This window comes from Pleurodeles waltl, chromosome 3_1 (genome assembly GCF_031143425.1).
Source record: "Pleurodeles waltl isolate 20211129_DDA chromosome 3_1, aPleWal1.hap1.20221129, whole genome shotgun sequence".
Taxonomy (NCBI): domain Eukaryota; kingdom Metazoa; phylum Chordata; class Amphibia; order Caudata; family Salamandridae; genus Pleurodeles; species Pleurodeles waltl.
Genome location: NC_090440.1, coordinates 1,946,291,407 through 1,946,317,155, shown reverse-complemented (window position 1 = coordinate 1,946,317,155; position 25,749 = coordinate 1,946,291,407). Strand labels below are relative to the sequence as shown.

The following is a 25,749-nucleotide window of genomic DNA, read 5'->3' as shown; positions in this document are numbered from 1 at the left end:
CTGACTGCTAAAATAACTTTACAGACTTCGGGAGGAAGGTCAAAGGCTGTCAACTGTCACCACTTAATCTCCATGCAAGAAGACGCAAAGTTGACAGGTTCGGGTGGAGAACCTCCCCCTGTTGCTGCAACAGAAGATCTTCCAGAAGGGGCTGCATGATCGGAGGATTGATTCTCATTTTCAGAAGCTCGAGATACCAGATTCTCTGTGCCCAGTCTGGAGCCACCATGATTACTTGGGCCTGGTCATTCTTGATCTTCTTGAGAACTCTGGGCAGAAGTGGTATGAGCAGAAAGGCATAGAGGAGGCCTGAACTCCACTCACGACAAAAAGTGTTGCAGAGCGAGTGCCGCCCTGGAAACTCCAGTGCGCAATACTGCTAACATTGCGCGTTCTCTGCAGATGTGAAAAGATCTAGCCAAAGCTCTCTCCAAAGCTGAAAGAGTCCTTGAGCCACCTCCGGGTCGAGACACCACTCGTGATCTGCTAGGAATCAACGGCAGAGTTTGTATGCTCAGGTGTTCAGAGAACCTGCCAGGTGTTGAACCACCAGGGTTACGCCCTGTTGTTCCAGCCATGTCCAGAGACGCAGGGCCTCTTGACAAAGGGTCCACGCCCCCACACCACCCTGCTTGTTGCAGTACCACATTACGGTGGTGTTTTCCATGAGCACCTGCACCATCTTCCCTTTTAGCACAGGAAGAAATGCTTTCAGTGCTAGTCGGATCATCCAGAGCTCCTGTAAGCTGTTATGGAGTCTAGATTCCGCCTGAGACCAGAGTCCTCTGATCTCCATCTCTCCCAGATGGCCACCACATCCCAGAAACAGCACATCTGTCACTACTGTAAACTTTGGTTAGGGAAGGGAGAGGAGTCTGCCTCTGACCCAATCGCAGTTCACTAACCACCACTGCAGATCTTTTGCAGTTCCCTACAACATCTGAACTCTCAGTGAGATTCCTTTGATGCTGTGCCCATTGGAACTTCAGGTCCCACTGCAGAGCCCTCATATGCCATTTGGCATATTTGACTAACAAGATAAAGGAAGCCATGAGGCCCAACAGCCTCAGAGTATGTCTCACCCGAAATCCAGGATAGAGGCCAAAACATCAGAATCATTACCTGAAAATCCTGGACTCACTGCTCAGGAGGATAAGCCTGAAACTGCACTGTGTCCAGAACAGCTCAGATGAAAGGGCCTTCTGAGAGGGAGTCAGGTGTGACTTCTGCAGATTTACAGTGAACTCCCGCGAATACAGTAGGTTCGCTGTAGTTTGAAGGTGGGTGACGACAGCCTGGGGCGAAGGAGCCTTCAACAGCCAGTCGTTGAGGTAGGGAAAGACTGAAACCACTAACCTGCGCAGATGAGCTGCTACCACCGCCATCACTTTGGTGAAAACCTGAGGGACACTGGTGAGACCGAAGGGGAGCACGGTGAACTGGAAATTCTCGTTGCCCACCTTGAACCGCAAGTAACGCCTGTGGGCAGGCAGGATGGGGATGTGAAAATACGCATCCTGCAAGCCCAAAGCTACAATCCAGTCTCCTTGGTCTAGGCCAGGCAAGACCTGAGCCAGAGGGAGCATTTGAATTTCTCATTTTTGAGGAAGGGATTGACGTCCCGCAAAGAATAGGTCGAAGACCCTTGTTCTTTTTGGGTATCAGAAAGTAGTGGGAATAACAACCACTACCTACTTCTGACATTGGGACCCTTTTTATGGTTCCCTTGGCTAAAAGAGCCGAAACGTCCTCGTGGAGCAAGACGATGAGCCTGATTATGACTTTGGTGGTCTTTTCGGAAGACCACCGCAGTGGCGGCAGCAAAAAGACTGCCAAGTTGGTGGTAATCCGACCGGCGTATTACGGCTCACACCGTGAAGACCGCCAAAAAACAACCACAAATCCGACACCACCAGGAGACAGGAGGGCGGGAAAAGGCGGTTCCACCACCAGCACCGCCAGCCCGACACAATTACACCCACCATATTATGAGCTACAAATCACCACAGCGGTTCTTTCACTGTGGAAAACCATTGGCGGTGCGAAACGCTGCTCTCAGAACTCACTACTGTCAGAACACAACACCACATTGGACACTTTGAATAACACACAACAGACACACCTCCTCATTGCACTATACTGTATAACACACCCCCATACAACCCTTAACCCTTTGGTACAAATTAGAATTTCACAAACACCAAGAGCAGGCAAATACAGTTATATAGCACCATTACAGTATAGGCACATATACACACTCACTCAGCACACACCACACAATTGCACTACCAACACAAAACACACATAACGACCACACACACACACCACAAGCGTCCATCACTCACTAAGCACCACCCACACCCCATCAATCACCCTACACTGCATCCTTACACACACAACACCACCCCCACCACCCTTAACACAAATACTACCATGTCCCCACAAAAGCACCCAAGGTTCACAGACGACGAGTTGAGGGTCATGGTGGATGAAATCGTCAGGGTAGAGCCACAACTGTTTAAAGCACAGGTCCAGCAAACCTCGATAGCCAGAAAAATTTAGTTGTGGCAGAGAATAGTCGACAGGGTCACGTCAGTAGGCAAACATCCACGCACAAGGGAGGACATCAGGAAGAGGTGGAATGACCTTAGGGGGAAGATGCGTTCCATGGTATCACAACACCAGATCGCTGTGCACAAGACTGGCAGTGGGCCTTTGCCACCTCCCCCACAGTTCACATCTTTGGAGTAGAAGGTCTTGGACATTCTGCATACCGAGGGCCTGACTGGAATACCTGCGGGACTGGACTCTAGTAATCACCCACAACTTCCATGTCACACAACAGTTGTGTCATGTATGCTTCCTCACTACCCAAATACTCCCCAATGTACTGTATGTCTCACTACATCTCCCGCCTATCCACCTAATGCCCACTCTCCTGCATGCCACACCTCCACCCAGCCCAACTGCCCACACAGCCCTTGGCAAAGGCACGGATAGCATTGGCCAATACTATCACTACAACTCCCACAATGCACTAGCCCATCTATGTGAATACCTGGAATATGCACATCACATCCCTTGAATTTATGACAATTGTACTTGCTATACCAACTAGATGGTACGACTGAGGACCACCATATGGCAATGATAGCAATGCAGTGGCACAACACAATGTCAAACAAGGCTAAACACAGCTACAGCACTGTGACTAATCCAACTGGCCATTAATGAGGATCCACAACACAGAAATTGACCCACCATGGTATGGAATGTAAGGTGGCAGACTCCATGCACATGTACAGACAGCACAATTAACCTTGCATATTCACATACCCTCCTCCCACTGGGACACCATGCTGCTAAGTCCAGCCATTTCCTCTCACAACTAACAAGCCTGAATACTCACTAGGTAACAGTGCAGAACAGTCATGTGAACTTTCAGACGGTACCAGTACCTATTCACAGAGCCAAAGTTACTAAATTTGAATGGCACCAACCTAAATGGAGTATGGTATACATGTCACCAATGGTATGCTGTGCAGTATCTGTCATTGTCATTGCTGGGAATCATGTCAAGCCACTGTATGCATATGACAGAGATAACCAAACACATGTTCAAGATTTAACTCCCTCTCTTACTCCATCCACCGATACCCCTGCCAGTGCCACCACGCAGAGGATACCAGAGACTTCCAGCCCCCCTCAGGATGAAGGCACCAGTAAGGACAACATGCCTGGATGCCTGGACACTGAAGACCTACCTGGCCCATCTGGGACACCTGGTCAGTCTAAGACCCCCTGTCTCACCCTGCCCACATCAACTGCCCCCCCCCAAACCTGGGGCTTCTACATCACAACCAACCCTTCGTCTCCCAACCTGTGTCCCAAGGACTGTTCAAACTATTGTGTGCCCCACAGTACAGGGACCTGACTCTACCTCTCACACGCCAGACAATGAAAGTCCTGCAAACACTGGGAGTGGGCACACCGTGCCAGGGGCACAAGTACCTGGGGGCAGAGTGCTTGGGAGGGAAGATGTTTGCCAGAGGATGGGGCCCCCAAGGGACTCTACTTACCAGGAAACCATCTTCCAAGTCCTGGGAGCATACCAACAATCCCAGGAAAAGATGGGCCAGATCATCATCATTTTGGGGGAAACCCAAAGGGTGCAGAGGGAATACCACCAGGAGGTCATACAGCAGTGGCAGGCACACAATACCACCATGGCCTACATTGAAGGGGTGATGAGGTTTATCAACACCACCCTGCATGCTTCTACCACCCACCAGCAGTCATTTTCCATTAGCAACCTAACATCTGAGCTATCCACATCAGGGGCAGTTAGTGGAATGGAGGCCCTGCCAGGGGAACCACAGCCCTCATACACCCCTCCCTCTATAGCTGAAGAACCCCCTGCCAATGTGGACGTCCATCTAGACATCCGGCTGGAGCAGATGCCAAGACCCAACCCACTGCCAGGAAGTGAGCCTCACATGATTTGTCTCCCTTGTGTGCCACTGAGACACCCTGTTGACTGTTGAATGACATAGCTCCATCTTCACATTGGCACATGGACACAGGGCCTATGCAACCAACAGCTGTATCACCTACTCAATTGATTCCATCTACCATGACCTCACTCATCACCTGTTGGACAATATATGCACCATAAATTTGTAGTCACAATTTCATTATATGCACTATAAAGGAACACAGCTACTGTATACAACAAAACATCAACAATTGTCATGATTGCAAAATGTGATCAGGTTATGTCCCCCTACATCCAACAGGCAGTGTAATGGACAGAAGAGGGAGGCATCTTCAGCAGGGGATACAGTACAACACATATGTTCCAGAACAGATGAGAGAGTCAAAAATCCAGGGCAACACAAGAGTATAGTCAGTATTCCAACCTGCAAAAAGACAATGACAGATATTACCATTAGGATGGAAGGCATGGAGCCACACAAAGCACATATGCAGCCCATAGATATAGAGCTCAGTGTAGAATACCTACTACGCAGGGGCACCCAGATATTACCTATACATCACCAGTCACAGAATATTCACCACAAATCACTTTAGCTGCCATCTGACATGTACAACCCTCAATTCTCAAATCATTTAGCAATGGCAAATGACTATGAATGCCTCAAGCCATAGGTAGCAGAGGCACATATTTCAATACCACAGTGGCATGAGAACAGGAGAATGCAGCAAACATAGCTCAATAGTGGTCTGTACAGTGGAGATGTGAATGTAGGAAACTGCAGTGAGTACACTTGTTAGAGTTGAGATACTTTTACTGTGCACCTTACATTCAATCAGTCAGCTCCACCAACACACACATAGGGACAGGACCACATTACACACCCACTGATGAAGCAACTCAAGAGGACTATTGTCAGCAATTCATGGGGATATACACCACTTGCAAACCTACGCTCACCATACCTGTATGTCACTGGAAGTACTGATTGATGAGCTCAGTCCTAGAGTCAGCTGCACCTCCCTCCTCTGCCTCCTCATCACTTGCTATGTCAGCATTACCAGCCACTGGTCCAGCTGCCTCACCCTCATCAGCTAGCAATGGTATCTGATGTCTCAGGGTTAGATTGTGGAGCATGCAGCAGGCTACTATTATCTGGAATACCTTTTGGGGCAAATAGAGGAGGTCACCTCCAGACAGGTCCAGGCACCCTGAATCTGGCCTTTAGGAGGCCAAATGTTCTTTCAATTACACGTCTAATCCTCCTGTGGGCCTCATTGAAATGGAGTTCCCCATCCGTGGCAGGGTACCTCACTGGTGTCAAAAGCCAGGGAAGGTTAGGATAGCCAGAGTCACCTGTGTTAAAAAGATGTAGGACCATTGAAATAGCAGGTACAGCAACAGAGTAGAATGTGATGACAGGTGCCATAACAATGAAACACCTTCAAATGCATAAATATCAAGGAGCCAGGCCATCTCTGTTTGTAGTCGTGCCATCATGTGTGGGACATTGCTGTTCCTCAAAACATAGGAGCCATGCACAGATTCAGGAAAGTTGGCTGGGACCTGTGAGATGTACTGGTCTGCCAGACACACCACCTGAACATTAATGGAGTGGTAGTTCTTCCTGTTCCTATACACCTGTTCATTGGCACAGCAGGGCCCAGGGCTATATGTGTGCCATCAATGGCCCCTATCACATGAGGGATGAGCCCATATCATAAAAGTCTGCCTTTATATAGGCCAAATCCGCATGTTGGAGGAACTTGGTGTACCTGTCCAGGTGTTTCAACAATGCACACCACACAGTACACCCTTCAACGCAAGACTGAACATGGGCTGTGACATCCCTATTGTCAAGTTCAAGGTATTCTGAAAGCAGCCTGTGGCAAGAAAGTGTAGCACTGACAGGACTTGTACTGTGTGAGGGATGCAATAGTGATTGTGTGTGGCTAGTAAGAGATCAGGCTGCAACTGTGTACATAGATCCACGATGGTCTGACGATTCAGACGATAGGTCTGGATGACATGCCTGTCCTCCATGGTTGCAAGGTCACTAGTGGACGGTACAACTGGTGTTTGTCTCAATCTCCTCATGGCAGGATATCTAGGTAGAGAGGAAAGAATGTACATTTGAGAAATTCGCTTGACACATGTAAGCAGAACATGTAAAAAAAGCACACACTTAACACTGTAGGGCATGCGTAGCTCTGCAGACACATACTAATATGGCCATGCTGAAGTGCTTTGGACACCATCCTTGCAGCACATCGCTGAACCTGTGAGTCGTAAAGGACACATATCACATGTGTGATGTACCATATGTGGCAGACTGAGCTGTCATGCACTGATCATTAGAATAGTAATGTGATATACCAATATAGTGCCACCACCGGTGTGCCTCTTGAGTATCTAAACATGACCATCATCAGATATGCCGCCACATCACATCACTGTGTCATGCATGTCACATGTCTTTGCACTACCATGATGGCACCACATAGGCTTACTCCGCCATTTGGGCGAATATCTGTATGGCACACTTATTTTGGCACATAAATGCGTCATATGTGCACAAAATGGCAGATGCCTGTCCTGCTGCACTGGACAGTTGGAAGTGACCCAAGTCCGCCGGTGTATGTCGTCACGGTGGTAGGCGGTCGCAACTGCCGTGCAACTTGTCATTGGTTAACATTGTTGCCTGTGGAGGAATGGGGCCAGTGGCGGGGACCGCTGGCAGTGACTGTCCTCTACTCTGCAGCCATGACCGCCATTTTCTGCAGCCTTGCTCACTTGACTCCTGACACTGTTACTAACAAGACCTCCACAACCTGAGCTGCTGTGTACTGTTTCTGGGAGCCATCATGCCACATCCTGCAGATGATAGGGCCCCAGCCTTCACCCCAGAAGAGCTGGAGAAGCTTGTGGAAGTGGTTCTACCCCTGTAATGGCAGCTATATGGGGCACCAGAGGAGCAGGTGAGCCCAATGCCATAGGCATGTGTGAAAGGGGTGCATGTGACGGTGAATGGGGTAAGTGTACTGATGAGGGACTATATGCATGCAGAGGGCATAAAGTGAAGGCGTGTGAGCAGAGAGGATGGGTATGTATGGGCACTTGGTGAGTCAGATGAGTATAGGCCACTCCTGTTAGTATGGTGCCAGTGTACATGACTTTCTCCTTTTGTCTGTGACATCCATGCAGGTAAACACCCATCAGAAGAAAGGGATCTGGAGTGCCATCGCCAATCAAGTGCGTGGAGTGCCATCGCCAAGCAAGTGCGGACCATGGGGGTCCACAGCCGGTGGATCACCCATTGTTGCAAGCGGTGGGAGGACCTGAGACGTTGGGCCTGGAAGACCGCAGAGGCCCAGCTGGGGATGTCCTCTCAATGACCCCCCCCTAATGGCCCGCATTTTGGTGGTGGTGGCCTACACTGAGGTGGATGACCGTTTGAGGGCAGCACAGCAGCCACAGGGGGGTGAGTACTGACTGAATTCTGGGACTTGGCTTGGGTTGTATGGGATTAGCTGCCTCACTGTAGCTTATACGACAATGTAGTCAATGCAACATGTATGTAAGACAAGTGGGAATGTGTAATAACCACCCGGCCTCAGTGCAAGTTGTAGATGTGTTTTGATGGTTTGCTGTCAGTGCTTGTACATCTCCCGTATCAACACATTTCCATGTCTGGATTGTGGAGATGGTTTGATGACATTGGCACGTGTGACTCCATCCTGCCTTTATTATGGATATGAGCTTGTGTATCACCCTATACATTGAGTGTGACCTGCTCCAACCATCTGCATTTGAGAATATGTGGCTCTAAGGTGTCAGTCCACTCCCATCTGTATAGCATACCTGTATAAGCAACTGTGTGACTCTCGTTTTATTACAGGGACTATATACATCAAGTACTGGTAATGGTATTGACTCCATATGAGCAGCCATTACATTTCCACCACCGATGTATGGTCAGCCTGTATAGGACTGGAGTAATGGCTTGAAAGTTGTATACCTATATATTGGTCATCTGATATCTATAGGGTATGTGAAGGATGCTAAAGTAGGATACTTTTACATATAGGTTTGATTTGGTCTGATTGCAATCATCATGCATTTCTAAGTGCTAGCCTTGCAGGGACGAAACCTTAAACCCAATGGGATACTACTAGAGGTAGTAAGTGCCTAGGCAGGCCTTGTCTTTGTCAATATGTAATGTATATGCCATGTATGCCAATGCCCTAGCAATTACAGCGCAACAATGCTTAGTTACTGCCTACATCATGTCTCAATGGATACTTGGGGACACATCCGATGGAGTAGGACAATGTCTGCTACCCTTGGCCTAGCTGAAGTGGCAGATTAGGACAGGATTGGGTATTGAATGACTTATGATATGTTGATGTGAATCAAATGTTGTATTTTCTCTCCTCAGCCTGCCTTTTGTAGTAGTGGGATGTGTTGTCAGTGCAAAGGCAGTGGTGTTGGTCCATGTGTGCATAATGCTTACATGTCTTTACCGTCTGAGATGTGTGTTGTCTGGGCTTAAATACAGGTATTCACAAAACTGACATGCTGTGTGTCTTGGCGGTGTTATCATGTTGTGAATTCCTACCGGTGAAAATGTATGTGTGGTGGTTTTGTATGTGGACCATGATGCCATATGTGTGTTCCTGGAGTTCATTAGTTGTAACACTGCACTCAGTGATTGAGTATGGATGTGTAATATGTGCAATATGGGCTATTGTAGATGCACTAATATGTATAATTAGTTGTGATATATGTGTTTGGTGTCTGCAGATATTCCTCTGCGTTTGTGTCAGGCTACTCACATGCCTATACTCCAGAATTGTATTGTACACATCAGATGTCACCTGTATGGGTGTCTGACTTGTAGTGGCTAAATCCGTTATATCATATATATTGGCATTACTGTACAGAGTATTAGGTCAGCGATGTAAAGTGACAGGCAGATGCTGTGTGGTGTGTGAGTAGAGTTGTCAACACTGTCATGGATATTTTACTAAGGACATGGACTGTTCAGCTGTTGTAACTGTACAGGCCTGATGTGTCTTGTTCATTCAGCTGCACTTGCAATAGGTGTATGGAGAGTGTGATGTGAAATCAGGGAGTCAACTGTACTTTATCCAGGGCATGATGTGCAAGGAAACATGGCTTTGGTGGTGATCATGTGGATGACTGCAGTCGTGCTGACCTACTTGGATTTAGATGTAGGTGTGAGTGTTGGCATAGAGGGGTGGGTAGTACTGACATGTTGTGACATGATGTAGGAACTGTGTATTGGCACCTGAGATAGTCTAGCCAGGATATGTATTCTCACAGGTGTGCATGTTGACATGTGGGTATGTGAGGTATATGTTAATCCTCTCTCCCTCCCGCCTCTTTCTCTCTCCATGTGTGTGCATCAACATCGACAGGCGAAGGGGCAGAGGCGAGTGGGGACGCTGCATGCCACGGGACCCAGAGTGCTGTTACCAGAAACCGCGAGGGATCCAGTGGCACAGAGGGCAATGGGAGTGCCACAAGGGCAGATCGGATCTTCCACGTCATTTTCGGAATCCTCCTACAGTGGACACTCCCTGGTGGTGGTGGACCCTTCGGAGACCACCCCAGCACCATCTCAGTCTGCCACCCCCCCTTACTACCACTGCACTCCCAGTAGCTCCCCACCCAGTTGTCTGTGCTCGCTCACCCAAGAGGGTGGGTGTCTCCATTGCAGCAGGCACCACTCCCCCTGCCGAAGTCAGCCCTGCTGCCCTCAGTGAGGAGGCTATTGACCTCCTGAAGTCGATCTCTGTGGGTCAGTCAACCATCATGAATGCCATTCAGGGACTGGCAACTCTGATACAACAGAGCAATGCATTCCTGGAGGGCACTCACGGTGCACTGGCTGGCCTACAGAGATCCTTTCAGGCTCTGGCCTCCACACTGCCGGCAGCCAGTCACCGTTTGTCTACGGTCCCCCCTCTACCTACCTCTTCCCAATCCCCTCTTCCCAAACCCAGCCAAAGTACACAGATAGACAAGCATGCATCCACTTCAACGATCCAAGGCTAGTGCAGACAAACACAAGCACCACAAGACCCACCACCGGCATGCACACAAACAACACCCAACTATAGACACACCAACACTCACTACCTGCAGAGACCCCCCCCCACCCCCACCTTCACAGAGACTACACCAGACACATCTGCAACCACAACACCAACATTCACTGATCCAGCCACAATTCCTATCTTACCCACAGTCAGCACAATATCAGACCTGCAGACATCCACTCCAGTCATCACATCTGCAGACACCACAACCACTGACACACCCACATGCAGTACATCTTTCATACCTGCAGACACCACCCCAACAGACAGTCACCCATCCAGCATGGCATCTCCCAGCACCTCCTCCCCCCTCCTCCCAAGACAGATAAATACCTACACTCACCCATCCAACGGACACCCAGCACCCACAAGCATTCCTCACAGGCGCATGCATCCACAACATCCACCAAGACACCTCCTACAACCACTCCCTCTACCTCCACTCCCAAACCTTTTTACCAGGACCACCCTGTGTCTCTAAGAAGGTGTTCCTCTCGAGTTTTCCCTATTCCCTACTCCTCTCCCACCCCGTGATACTCCCAAACCTCCAAGTCCTCCACTGCCCCCGCTAGTACCCATGCCCCTCCCCCTGCCAATAAGTCAACCCCTCCCAAGTCTAAGCCCAAAGACCCCCTGTTGTAAGTTGGCTCTGTATATACTATTTCAAAGTAAGAAATAGTGTGCACAGAGTCCAAGGGTTCCCCTTAGAGGTAACATAGTGGCAAAAGTAGATAATTCTAATGCTCTATTTTGTGGTAGTGTGGTCGAGCAGTAGGCTTATCAGAGAGTAGTGTTAAGCATTTGTTGTACACACAAAGGCAATAAATGAGGAACACACACTCAAAGACTTACTCAAGGCCAATAGGTTCAAGATTTACAGTTAATACTTTAAATGTAAGTTACTTCACTTAGATACTTTAGGAACTTTGAATGAAAACAATATCATGTACAGTCTTTGTAAAAATGGCAATAAGCTATTTTCAAAGTGGACACAGTGCAAAAATCAACAGTTCCTGGGGGAGGTAAGTAAAGGTTAGATTAGGAGGTAAGTAAAACACTTACAAGTCTCAGTCCTGGGGCATAGGCAGCCCACCGTTGGGGGTTCAAGGCAACCCCAAAGCTACCACACCAGCAGCTCAGGGCTGGTCAGGTGCAGAGGTCAAAGAGGTTCCCAAAACACATAGGTGCCTATGGAGAACAGGGGTGCTCCGGTTCCAGTCTGCCAGCAGGTAAGCACCTGCGTCCTCAGGGGGCAGCCCAGGGGGTTTTTGTAGAGCACTGGGGGGGACACAAGTAGGCATACAAGACACACCCTCAGCGGCACAGGGGCGGCCGGGTGCAGTGTGCAAAGCAGGCATCTGGTTTTGTTTAGGTTTCAATGGAGGGACCCGGGGGTCACTCTAGCAGTGCAGGCAGGCACGGGGGGCTCCTTGGGGCAGCCACCACCTGGGCTAGGCAGAGGGTGGCCTGGGGGTCACTCCTGCATCGAAGTTCGGTTCCTTCAGGTCCTGGGGGATGCAGGTGCAGTGTTGGTTCCAGGCGTCAGGTGCCTTGTTACAGGCAGTAGCGGTCAGGGGGAGCCTCTGGATTCTCTCTGCAGGTGTCGCTGTGGGGGATCAGGGGGGTCGTCTCTGGTTACTCACTGGCTCGCAGTCACCGGGCAGTCCTCCCTGAGGTGTTGGTTTTCTGCAGGTCGAGCAGGGGGCGTCGGGTGCAGAGTGTAGAGTCTCACGCTTCCGGTGGGAAACGTGAATGCCTTGAAAGTTGCTTCTTTGTTGCAAAAAAGTAGCTGGTTTTGAACAGGTCAGCTGTTCACAGGAGTTTCTTGGTCCTGTAGTCCAGGGCAGTCCTCTGAGGCTTCAGAGGTCGCTGGTCCCTGTCGGATGCCTCGCTGGAGCAGGTTTTCGAAGTTGGAGACAGGCCGGTAGGGCTGGGGCCAAAGCGGTTGTTGTCTTCCTCCTTCTCTGCAGGCTTATAGGTCAGAAGTCCTTCTTCTTTCTTCAGATTGCAGGAATCTGATTTCCTGGGATCTGGGGAGCCACTAAATACTGAATTTAGGGGTGTGTTTAAGCTCTGGGAGGGCAGTAGCCAATGGCGACTGTCCTTGAGGCTGGCTACACCCTCTTTGTGCCGCCTCCCTGTGGGGAGAGGGGGCACATCCCTAATCTTATTTGGGGAATCCTCCAAACTCAAGATGGAGGATTTCTCAAGGCAGGGGTCACATCAGCTCAGGACACCTAAGGGGCTGTCCTGACTGGTGGGTGACTCCTCCTTGTTTTTCTCATTATCTCCTCCAGCCTTGCCACAAAAAGTAGGGGCAGTGGCCGGAGGGGCGGGCATCTCCACTAGCTGGGATGCCCTGGGGCGCTTTAACAAAAGGGGTGAGCCTTTGAGGCTCACCGCCAGGTGTTACAGTTCCTGCAGGGGGAGGTGAGAAGCACCTCCACCCAGTACAGGCTTTGTTCCTGGCCACAGTGTGACAAAGGCACTCTCCCCATATGGCCAGCAACATGTCTGGTGTGTGGCAGGCTGGTAGGAACTGGTCAGCCTACACTAGAAGGCGGGTATGTATTCAGGGGGCATCTCTAAGATGCCCTCTGGGTGTATTTTACAATAAATTGCTCACTGGCATCAGTGTGCATTTATTGTGCAGAGAAGTTTGATACCAAACTTCCCAGTTTTCAGTGTAGCCATTATGGAACTGTGGAGTACGTGTTTGACAAACTCCCAGACCATATACTCTTATGCTACCCTGCACTTACAATGTCTAAGGTTTTGCTTAGACACTGTAGGGCTATAGTGCTCATGCACATATGCCCTCACCTGTGGTATAGTGCACCCTGCCTTAGGGCTGTAAGGCCTGCTAGAGGGGTGACTTACCTATGCCACAGGCAGTGTGAGGTTGGCATGGCACTCTGAGGGGAATGCCATGTCGACTTAGTCATTTTCTCCCCACCAGCACACACAAGCTGTGAGGTAGTGTGCATGTGCTGCGTGAGGGGTCCTCAGGGTGGCATAAAACATGCTGCAGCCCTTAGAGACCTTCCCTGGCATTAGGGCCCTTGGCACCAGGCGTACCAGTTACAAGGGACTTACCTAGTGCCAGGGTTGTGCCAATTGTGGAGACAAAGGTACAGTTTAGGGAAAGAACACTGGTGCTGGGGCCTGGTTAGCAGGGTCCCAGCACACTTTCAAATCATAACTTAGCATCAGCAAAGGCAAAAAGTTAGGGGGTAACCATGCCAAGGAGGCATTTCCTTACACCCCCCTCCAAAACCCAAGCCCAAACTTCACCTCTGCCGCCTCCCAATCCCTGAGGTGCCTGCTCCCTTTATGCCCCTACCCTGTGGAGGTCATCCAGCAGTCAGGAGTCATGTAGGCGCACACAGAAGTGCCATTTGTGCCTTGTGTACTTTGAAGTTTGGACTAGCCAATGGCCTTCTCTTTGTACATAATTATTTATTTATTGCCACATATTTATGGATCTATTTATTATATCTGGCCCAACCAGTTGTTGGTTTGTGGGTAACATACTTGTCCTGCCTTTCTTTCCACATGGCTCTTTTGGTCTTGCCTGCCTTGGTTTGTGTGTGAGTGAAGTGTGTGTATGTTGGTTGTGCTAGGTGTTGTGTCTGGGCAGCATGTGTGGGTGTGGCCCGCCATGTGTCCCGCTGTGATGGCTGTGTGTTGTGTGTAGGATATGTTTGTGTTTGGAACATGCCTGTATGTTGATAGTTTGTATATTGTTAGTGTTGACATGTGTAATGGTGGTGTTGTGTGCACTTGTGTGGGCGTGCGTTTGTGTGGTGATGGGTATGTCAGAAGCGTTGTGTGTTGTGTTAGCGTGGTATGACATATGCCTCGCTGTATGGTTGTGTGATTGTGTATATTGGCTGCCAGGTGTTGTTACGTGTTGTTGTATGTATGTAGTGTCATGTGGAGATGTGTAATGAGTTAGCTTGCCAAAGAGTTTGTGTTGTTGCAGTTGTGTTGTAGTTGTGTGAATCGTAGTGTTGTGTATTGTTGAGTTGGACTGTGCCGGTGCTGTGTGTCTGCGGTTAGTTGTGTGTATTGTACATGTGTTGGCCATGGTGTGCAGTATGGGTGTGCATGTGTGGGTGTGTGGTTACGTGTGTCTGTTGCCGTCACCTGCCGTCCCGGATGTGTATGTTTTGTGTCCGTGTGTACTTGGGTTTCCTCTACAGTGTCTGGTAGGTGTGACTACTCATGGTTACTGTCGTTGTCGCTTGTTCCAGAGTCATTGTGCGAGCAGGAGCAGTGGGAGGACGTCCAGTTCAGTTTCCATGGCGGCTCCAGACAGGTATGTGTTCCAGAAGGTGCGTGTCTCCTTTTATAGAGTTGGTTACGCCAGGGTTTTCGTGGTGGTGCAACCACGGCTGAACCCTTAGCAGTGTGCAGCCTCGTAATATGTCTGGTGGGAACATGGTGTCCACCGGCCTCAAGGTGGCTACCGCCGTCCATGGCAGCATGACCAAACTGGTGGTACTGGCAGTGGTTTGGTTGTCTTCTGTTGGGAAGGCCGCCATGGTCATGATTTGGCAGCCTTCTCCGCCGGGCCGTCGGCGGTGCAACCGCGACCGCCAACATGGCGGTCCTGGTACTGCCAAACTTGTAATGACCCCCTATGTGATCCTCCATCAGCCGTTCTTTTAACGGAGGCATAGAGTAAGGGAATGAGTGGAGGGGGAGGGAATAGCCCTTCTGTATGACCTGCAAGACCCATTTGTCCGATGTTATGGACCACTAGTGAGGAAGATGAAATTGAATCGTTCCTCCAAATGAATGAGTGTGGTCTTGCAGAATCACAATAGGAGGACTTGGGTGCTGTGAAGGAGGGGGGCTGGGTGGTGGATGACATCTGGCAAGACCCTCTGGGTCTGAAGGTACTACAACCTCATACTCGCACAGGATGCTGACCTGACGGAGGACGGTGGATGGCATGTAGATGGTGTGGTACCCCGCCCCTTCCAAAACTTCAAAAGAGGCGAAAGACGGAATGTTGACGAGGGGTCGCTGAGAGACCGAAGGACTTGGCCGTAGCCCGGGAGTCCTTTAAGCACTCCAACATCGAGTCTGCTTTTTCACCAAATAGGTGGGACCCATCGAAGGGCATGTCCATAAGGTTTGCCTGGACATCCCCCAAAAAGCCAGATGTATGAAGCCAGGTGTAGCGACGAAGGGCCAACATCAACAAAAGCGATCTACCCAACTAGTCAGTAATGTCCAAACCACACCTGATAGTAAACTTGGCTGCATCTCTACCATCTTTAACTGCTTGTGAGAGAGTTTCCCGCACACCCTGCGGGACCTGAGGCAGCACCTGTGCCACCGTATCCCAATAATTATGGGAAAATTGGCCCAGTAGGCATGAGGTGTTTACTGACCTCAGTGCCAGGCTGGAGGAAGAAAACATTTTCTTCCCAGGCTAGTCCAGCCTCATGGATTCCCTATCTGGGCGAGTGGAAGGGAAAGCGCCATGGGAAGTGGAGGCTTGGACCAACAAGCTCTCCTGGGTGGGGTGTTGTGTTAGGCAGCTAGGATCACTTGCAGCTGGGCGATGGTGGCGGCCTATTGTCCTATTTACTGGTGCCCCTGTGCTGGGTTTGGACCACATCCCCAGCAGGACATCAATGAGGGCTTCATTAAAGGGTAAATCAGTTCTGATGTGGAAACCCCCAGCTGAAGCACCTCAGTCAGGAGGTTACCCTGACCAGCACCGTAGGCTTCTCTAGATCTAGGTCCAGGACCTCAGCTGCCCTATGCACCACCATTGCATATGATGCTCCCTCCTCTGTAGCCACCGAAGGAGGTGAGAACATGCCAGCATCTGGAGAGGTGTCCAGTCCACTGCCTTCTCCTAACTCCTCATACCAGTCCATTTGCTCCAACTGAGACTCCAGAGGGTCCAGAGACTCCTCCCATTCGTCACCAATGCCTGGCTGATCATAGAAAGGCTCAGACAATGATCTGGCACCTGTTGGCACCAGAATTGTCCAGTATTAGAAAGGGGCTTGTGCTACTGGCGGGCAGTGGTGGTGCAGGGAACGTCGACATTGGGAGCAATGAAGGTGGAGGCCGACTGTTTGGACTCAGCGTTGTTCTGGATCCAATATCAGATCCAAGCTGAGGTAGAAGCTGCCGGCATTGAACCCGATGGGGCCCCTGCCAACCCCACGGGGCCTGGAGGCACGCCAGCGGGGCCAGCCCGCTCAAATACAAGATGCATGGCCTTGTAAAATTCTTTGAGTTGAGCAGGGGTCGTTCCAGCTCAAAGAAAGGGGGGGGAGGCTCAAAGTCAGCTCTGGCAACAGCTCAGTGGAACCGTGCCTGGAACATCGACATCCCGATTCGCCCCGTCAGCAGACGGACAAGGTGAAGTTAAAGTCCTTATTATTATTCTTGTGTCTCTTCCCCAAGTGCCTGGAGGACCTTGAGTGGGCCGAAGAGGACTTGGGGCTCCTGGAGTGGTTCTGCGACCTCTTCCTCTTCCGAGGACACGCGCCAGCCGATGTCGACTGCTGGGCCACCTGAGCTTCAGGGACCATTCCCTCAAAGCTTTCAAAGCCATGGCCCAGCAATCAGAACATGAATTCAAGTCGTGGTCTCGGTCCAAACACCAGAGGCATACCTTATGAGGGTCTGTCACCAACATGGCGTGGTGGCAGGTGCTGCACAGCTTGAACCCCGTCTTCCTAGATGTCATCTCGCACAGACTGACAAAATCTTCAACAAAAAGACTGAAAAAGGCCTGTCAAAAATGACAGAGTGCAGCTTGATTCCGTATCTGTGCTTTAACCGGTGCGGAAGGAAAAGAACTGATATACACGCCCATGGGTTGTGCCTTTATAGGCGACCTTGACATCACAGATGGCTCCAACGACACCACACGGATCTCAACAACGCCACCCGATGGCATGTGCAAGGGTACTGCTCAGCAAAACATCCGGATTCCAAGCTGACAACAGGAAGTTCTAGAGTAAAGAATCTGCAGCTAGAAGTCTCTATCAGATTATATATTTTTAATTAGTGTTACCATACCTATATATTTATATACATGTCTATACATATTTATTTATATATATAGGTACATATAAATATATGAACACACATATATATGTGTGTGTTTATAGTATTTATATTAGTATATATTTATATATATTATTATATACTAGTGGGATTTATTTATTTTACATTATATTAATATCATATATTATAATATTTAAGATTTACTACTTTAAACTGTATATATATGTATGTATATATATGTATATATATATAAAATATATGTTTTTATAGGTTTTTAGACAATATTAGTGTCAACAACATATTTTCCCAATAATGTTGTACTTACCATTATAAGTATAGGAACACAATAGTGTGGTAAACTATTTTTTTACCATGCTAGGGTGTAAATGATCAGTTATGCTTCCCAGGCTGTGCCATCCAATCCCCTACTCCAGAGTGCTTGAACCAAGAACCCTCAGGTAAACACCACCACCAACTCCAACTTAGGTGCTGAGCCTTGTCTACCACCATCTTGTACCTATGCTGTCCTTTCTCTACACATTGTTTTCCTCCCTCATTTTCTGTCTACTCCCTCGGCTAGAAGGGAACTTCAGATGTTGACTGCAGAGGATTGCTGATGGGTCCTAGTGTCCTTTACATAAGACAGTATTTCCTTCTCACTTAAAGAAAGATTGCATAACAGCATAACTTCTACCAACATCAGTCTGACTTTTTAACAGTGTACTGCTCTCTTATACAAATGTGTCATGTTTGGAACAGATTCATAGTCTTTCTCCCATACCCACCTGACTTGTGACTGACTCTGTTGCAGGCATTATCAGTGACGGCTTGCCCACTAGGGGGTTTGGTCCTTTCCTCCAGGGTTGGATTGGACATTTGTCCCATAGGGCATTTCTCTGGGGTCCTGGGTCAGTAGAGGCTAGTATTTAAAGGTCAACTGCCACTGCCTCGGTCTCTAACTCCACAGGGCTTATGGAAACAAGCAGAAAGGGATAGACAGATGGAATGCAGAGGGAGAAAGAAAGCAAGAGAGAGAGATTGGAAAAATGAATCATGAAACTAACTAATATGATGCAAGCAGTGGCTGGTTGGAACACTTATGCTAAGGGTGCAATTGGTTTCAAGTTCAACCCTGTCTTCCTCACCACTTTATTTTCTACTGTTAATCCTACACAAACTGCACATGTATTGTGTGCTATATATTTTTCCAGGCTAACATGCACAGTTGGTGTATAGTTGGTGCATTTAGAAAAGGCAGTGCTGTCTGAGGGGGAGCGTCCTTCAAACTGGCCTCACATTTCTCTTGCGGAGAGTGCTGCCTGCAAGCACTCCTACCAAAGGCAAGGCCCAGTGTATGAAATACTGAGTATTACTGTCTTTTATAGCCCATTTTCCTAAATCACATTAGGGCTACACTCACTGCACCCTTGCTACACTAGCTGCCCTATAAAGGATGCTAAATATCTGCAGTTATGTGTATTGGGCCATTTATATTCCCTTACCCTGTTACTGTTACATGTACATCTCAGCACCTTTGGTTCATTCAAGAGCACCCCTTTTTAATACCTTACAGAGTAGATACCAGGCACCACTTATGCTGACTGGCAGACTGGAGACTAGGTTGCTTATGTGCATTAATACAAAAGTTTTAACTGCATTCTACAATATTACCATTGTTATTTTCTGCACCAACATTGAATCCCTATGTAGTTTATGCCCAGTCTGTCAATCTCTGCTGCCTTCACAGTACTTGCTGTGTGATAAAAATCTTTCATTGATGCTGCCCTTTATGCCATCTTAAGGATTTTGCCCCCCCCACTCAAAACATCTATGAATTTATTTCCCCATTTTCAAATAATTAAGCTTTTGTAATGCCAAATTAAATTGAATTACAGGCTGAGTTTTCCTAAACCTATAATCCAAGCTGCTGGGTGTCTTCCAGTTACAAACAGTACCAAAAGAAAGCTTGAGCAAACATTGCTAAAACCATTTATTTATGTGTTTGGATCTAGATTTTTTTTGTTTTAGGACAGTATCACTTTATATGGAATTAAGGGACTCATTATGAGTTTGGCGGTTGGACGAGCCAGCTGCCAAACTTGCAGGGATGGAACCGCTGTCAACCCAGTGGCCTCACCGCCAGTGGTATTACGATGTTCCCACCGGGCTGACCAGTGAGAACATCGTATTACGATGTTCCTGCTTACGGTATTGGTCTTCGGAGCAGAGGCCGATACTGTAGCACAACATTACCATCTGAATGCATCCTGTCTGCAAAGCAGACAGTGTGCCTTTCGAGGGTGCTGGGCACCATTCATACACGCAGACACACATCCCCCCTTCACAAACACTCACACACACCCCTGTGCACTCACACACTCCCCTACCCCCTTCCCTCTCAGGCAGCACTTACCTGTTCAGTCACGCTGCTCTGGGAGGGAACGGGCTCCTTGGATGCTGCTCCACCGGCAACGCCGCGCCTCCATACACCACCACACCTATAAATGCATCATTATAGGTGTGGCAGTGTATGGACTGACGTGGAGGTGAGGGTGGAGCAGCATCCACCCCCACCACCGACCGCCAGCATGGCGGGCCTCACCGCCATCAAAGGCGGTGGGGCTCCATGCGTCAGAATATGGCGGGATGCCTGCCACGGACAGTCTTCTGTCGACCATCAGCATGGTCGGCGGCGGTGCATCCCGCCATGTTCATAATGACCGCCTTAGTGTCTAACCTGTGTGTTGTTCGAGTTGTAAGCAGGACACAGAAATGATGGCTTAGTGATTAACTAGATTATCTTACAATATTAAAAGGTGACACACATAAAGAACTTGATATCTAGCTTTATTTGCTGAATATTCATGATCACAAATACACCCCACTTCACAACTGAAATCCTTGCTAGAACAGTGAAAATCAACAAACAACCATGTGATCTAATAAATGCTTGAATTAATCTCAGACAATGGCTATCTGGCAGAACCCTATTCCAGCCTAAAGCACAGCTGCTAGCATTTTCACCACTTTATCAGAAGAATCTGATAATTTTCTCCTTAATTCGCCTTACCTTGTTGCCTCTTTCTTTTGTGTACACTTCTCTGGCTAGTTAGTGAAATGCACCCCTAAGAAAATTGGGAAGGGAGACAGAAGATAGAAGAGGCATAGAAATCTAAAAGAACGGTATAGCGAGAGAGGTAAAGCAAAGGGAGATAAAGGTGGAAATGAAATAGAGAGATAGGTGAGGAGCCGCATTTCAGAGACTGCCCCCTCCAGGCAGGGTGTGTGCAACCATTTTCTGTGCCCCAGTCACTGTTGTATTCCAGAAGGGGCCACAGCTGCTTGTGTGACCCCTTATATAATACTGATAGCATCAATACTGTCTTAAGAGGGCATTCCCTGATTTGCATGGGGGCATGGCCTCATGAAAATGTGGGAAATACTTTGCCTCTGAACCTGTGCTGCATTATGGATGCAGGCACAGAGGCAAAGATGCCATTAGGAGGCACGCTGACTCTGTGTGCCTTAAAAAGTCCTCTGGATGAGACAAAGGGTGGGAGGATCCACCAGGCGTTCAGCTGCAGCCAGGTGCAGCACCATGACTGTCTCCCTTTGAAGTGCAGGTGTCACCCTATGCGCTGATCCCCCTTGGCCAGCACGTTGATGGTAATAGGGTGGACTCTCCAGATTGCACTCCGTGTTAAAGGCAGAGAAAATGTAGGGACAGGGGATGCATGTTGGAGAGGGGTGAGGTAGAGAGAGGAGCAAATAGAGAAAACAAGTCAGTAAAGCCAACTGTAGCTTATGAGCTACTGGTAGCTCTCCAGCTACCTGTAAGTAACTCTCCTGTGTGTAGCTTAGCCTACTAAAAAAGATGCTTTTGCTTGGTTCAATTATTATATGTATACACATTTTGAAAAGTGTGTATTCAAGATGAAAACGTTTGTGTTTGTTTTCAGAACCCACAAACTTATGTTTGGAGAAAAAATCTTGACTAATAGTTGGTAATAAATAAGGCAGCGTCATATCATTACCTTGGTACAAGGGTATTACAGTTATGGTTGTTATGTATTAGCTATGTGAAGACAATATAGATTATTAAAGTATTTTTTCCATCATTGATAGCAAATCTGTCTGTAGCACTGAGGTGACCACTGCTGGTAATCTTGCATGGGGTGGCCACTAATGTAATCTTGTCTGATATGCTCACTAATACAACAGTAAAACCAATAACTCGGGAAGATATTCAATAAACATAAGTAGCTCTTAATAGATATTCAATAAACATAAGTGGATCTTAATACGGAAAAGATTGGAGACCCCTGAAAAGAGTAACAAAGCAGAGAGAAAGGAATAGAGGGGGCAATAAAGGGTGGACAGAGAGGCGGTGTAGAGAGAAAAATGGGAATTAGAGTGATGGAGGGTATGTTGAAAGGTAGAAAGAGGAAGGGTCAGGTAGAAAGAGAGGAGTGAGTTAGTGATAGAGAGAGAGAAAAGAGTTAAAGAGATGCATAAAGAGAGAAAGGGAGAAAGAAAAATGCAGAAGAAACAGTGAGTTGAAACGGAGACGTGGGTGATGACAGAGAACAACAGGTGGAAGAAGCAAAAAGGAGTCATGTGGTGAGAGGTGAGGTAGAGGTAAAAGAGGTAGAAAGAAAGAGAGGCAGTGGAGAGGTGAGGTACCAATGGAATGACAAGGTAAATAGAGAGATTAGGTACTGAGATAGAAAGAGCAGTTGGGTATAGAAGAATGAGGTGAAGATAAACATGTGAGATATAGGAAGGAATGAGGTAAATTGCTGAGGTTCAGAATCATTAGGTACAGAGAGGGCTCAGAGACAGCAAGACAGGTAAGGTATAGAGGAAAGTAGAGAGTAAGTTGGTGAAGTAAAGAGAGAGATGAGGTCGAGATAAAGGTAAAGTAGATGGAACAGAGACACGGGGATGAGATGGAACAGTAGCGAGATGCAGAGAAAGGGTTGAGGTAGAGAGAAGGGCTAGAGGTGAAGATGTTGAGGTAGGTCCAAATAGTAGTAGAGCTAGATGAAAGGTCGCGATAGAGAGAGAGAGATGTATTGAGAGAGAGGAAAGGTAGACAGAGGTGAGGTACTGAAAGCTGAGATAGAGAGAGTAGGGTGGGTACTCAGATGCACAGATAGGTAGAGAGACAGAAGTAAAAGGGAGGGGCTATGTGGAAGAGGTAGGGTGGAGTAAGGAGTGGGACATGGAACTGAGCAATTATTTTTTAACGTACTTGCCTATCAACTGCAGAATTTACTGTTCTATCTTCTATACAACTATCACTGGGAAAAGTGCATGTAATTATGTGATGTGGGATCAGAAATACTATTCAAAGTTCAGTCGTATTAACATTGGGGAGCATGCATCGATTTATTTGGGTTGCAAGGTCTTATTCACTATTCTAAAGCTATTCCCTCAAACACTGTGGAACATGCATATATTTAGGGGTGTCCGATTCAGTATTCTGACTCCTGTCCTATAAACTCTGTGGTAATTGCTGTGTTCTTGGCTTTCAGGACCTTAGCATTGGGATACTTCATTTGAATGAGCTATGCGCTCTACAAGTTTCATTATTATTAATATTATTATTATTATTAGTGAAAGTGCATGTATATGAGGGGTGAACAGATTTACTATTCTAACTACAGTATCAGAAATATTGAAACAAAGTGCATATAATTGGGGCACGGACAGATTTTGTTTCTAACTCCATTTTTGCAAACATTTTGGATATTACATATTTTGGAGTATATTTGAGGAAGGTGTCACATTTATTAATCTTACTCCAATTTCACATATATTGGGGAAAGTGCATTTAACTACATGCGGGGTTCAGAATTGCTAGTATAACTTCAGTACAACCAACATTGGGGCAAGTGCATATAATTGAGGGGAGGGGTCAGTTAGGTCAGATTTAATATTCTAATTATAGTACCGCCACCAACATTGGGGAAGGTGCTCAGATTTACTATTCTAACCGCAGTCCATCCAACAATGGGTAAAGTGCATTTGTTTAGGGTTGGGGGAGGCCCTCAGCATTAAGGTTTAGAAAATCAACCTTAGGTAATGACATTATGGTGACTGGGGAGTAAGATTATTGCAACTGATGAAAACATTTTGTAATAACTTACCTGCGGATTTTGCACACTTCATAGACATATATAAAGCTAAAGAAAAAAAACTAAAAAGTATTGGTACCAGAGTCAGACAAAATTATATTATGTTTTCTCCTACTTCCAGGTATGCCACAGCATTACATGAAGACGTGGACATGACAAAGCTTTTGAGATGTAAATCTCTCAGAGACCTAGAGGAACTGCTGTTCTGTCAAACCAAGAATAACCCCATCAGCTGGGACACATACTGGGAGAGGAATGAGCCCTTGCGTGACATTGATGAAGTAGCAGTTCCAGTCCTCTGCATCTGCAGTGCAGATGACCCTATTCGGGGACCACCTGAGAGCACTCTGCCAACAGAGCTTTTCAAATCTAACCCGTATGTCTTCCTAATGTTGACAGAACATGGAGGCCATTGTGGTTTCCTGAAAGAGACACCTCCAGCCTGGAGCCACGAGGTAACTCTGGAGTATTTCAGATCTGTGGCTGAATTTTTCAATGCAGAGGAGCGGATGAGAGGGTTCCCACGGCGCAGAAGCTCCTTTGCACTTTATCGTCGCAGGAAAGGTACCCTACAGAAACGTGACAGTGCCACCTCTTTAGACATCCAAGAGATGTTCAATTGGAAGAGATCTTACACCAGATAACATAACACAAGGAAAGCTTGCAGCAACCTCCTTGTTCCAACCATTCAACTGTACTCTTGCTACAGACAATACAGTGATGATGTTGTTTATTTAGAGCACATTCATTTGCATGTTAAACAATAAAAAAGTAAGAACTTGTGGTTTCTTTCTATATATTTTTAGGAAACATATGCTACCTCCTATCATCTGTCCAAATCAAGTGCTCCAGAGAGGTACCATTTTTCCAAACAATAGCCTGGGAACTGAATTCCAGCTTCAAATCAAATCAAATCAGGTTTATAGAGTGCAACTACTCACCTATAAGGGTCTCAAGGCACTGAGGGGTTTTGGTGTCTGAGCTTCAGTTGAAAAGCCAGGTTTTAAGGTCCTTCCTGAATTGAGGTAGTGATGTTGACTGCCTGAGGTGCAAGGTGTTCCAGCTTTTTGCCGTGATGTAGGCAAAGGATCTTCCACCAGCTGAGGTCTTCCGTATACGGGGTACGGTGGCTAGTGCACGTTGAACAGAGCGGAGAGGTCTGGTGGGGGAGTATAAGGTGATGCGGTGGTTGAAGTACACGGGTCCTAGGTCGTGGAGGGCCTTGTACATGGGGACGAGGAGTTTGAAGTTAATTCATTTCTCGACAGGAAGTCAGTGGAGGTCTCTTAGGTGATTAGAGATGTGTTTGCTATGCGGAATGTCCGGGATGAGTCTGGCAGAGGCATTTTGGATGTGCTGTAGTTTTTTCAGGTTCTTTTGGGTGGTGTTGGCATACAGGGCATTGCCATAGTCCAGGACATGGGTTACAGTTATACCGCAGTCCTTTAGGTTCCATTTTTAGATCTTCCAGAAAAGTTGGAGTGTGTGAAAACAGGATGATACGACTAAGATGACTTAGTGGGTCATGGTGAACGATGAATCCAGGATGAAGCCGAGGTTGCATGTATGGTTTTTGTTGGAGTGTGTGTGTGTGTGTGTGTGTGTGGGGGAGGGGGGGTGCTGGCCTGGGTGGATGGTCACCAGGAGTCATCCCAGGCAGATGTGGAGGGTCCCAGGCTGAGGATGTCGGTCTTGTCAGAGTTGAGCTTGAGGCAGCTGTCCTTCATCCAGGCAGCGAAAGCTTCCATCCTGTTGTGGAAATTCTTCTTGGCAGTTGTGGGATTTTCAGTCAGTGAGATGATCTGCTGGGTATCGTCGGAGTAGGAGACAATGTTCAGCCTGTGGTTCCTGACAATGGATGCCAGTGGGGCCATGTACATGTTGAAGAGTGTGGGGCTCAGGGAGGAGCCCAGTGGAGCTCTACAGCTGATCTCTGTAGGTT

At 47.8% G+C, this 25,749-nt stretch overlaps 1 protein-coding gene across 1 annotated transcript in view; it reads left to right on the top strand.

The window, feature by feature from the left end:
- Window positions 1-24,561, top strand: part of ABHD15 (abhydrolase domain containing 15) — a 35,385-nt gene extending 10,824 nt beyond the window's left edge. The window contains exon 2 of the mRNA XM_069221433.1: window positions 23,929-24,561. Within this exon, the coding sequence (XP_069077534.1) occupies window positions 23,929-24,451 (523 nt within the window). The 3' untranslated portion in view covers window positions 24,452-24,561. The remainder of the gene's footprint in view (window positions 1-23,928) is intronic.
- The last annotated feature ends 1,188 nt before the right edge of the window (window positions 24,562-25,749 follow it).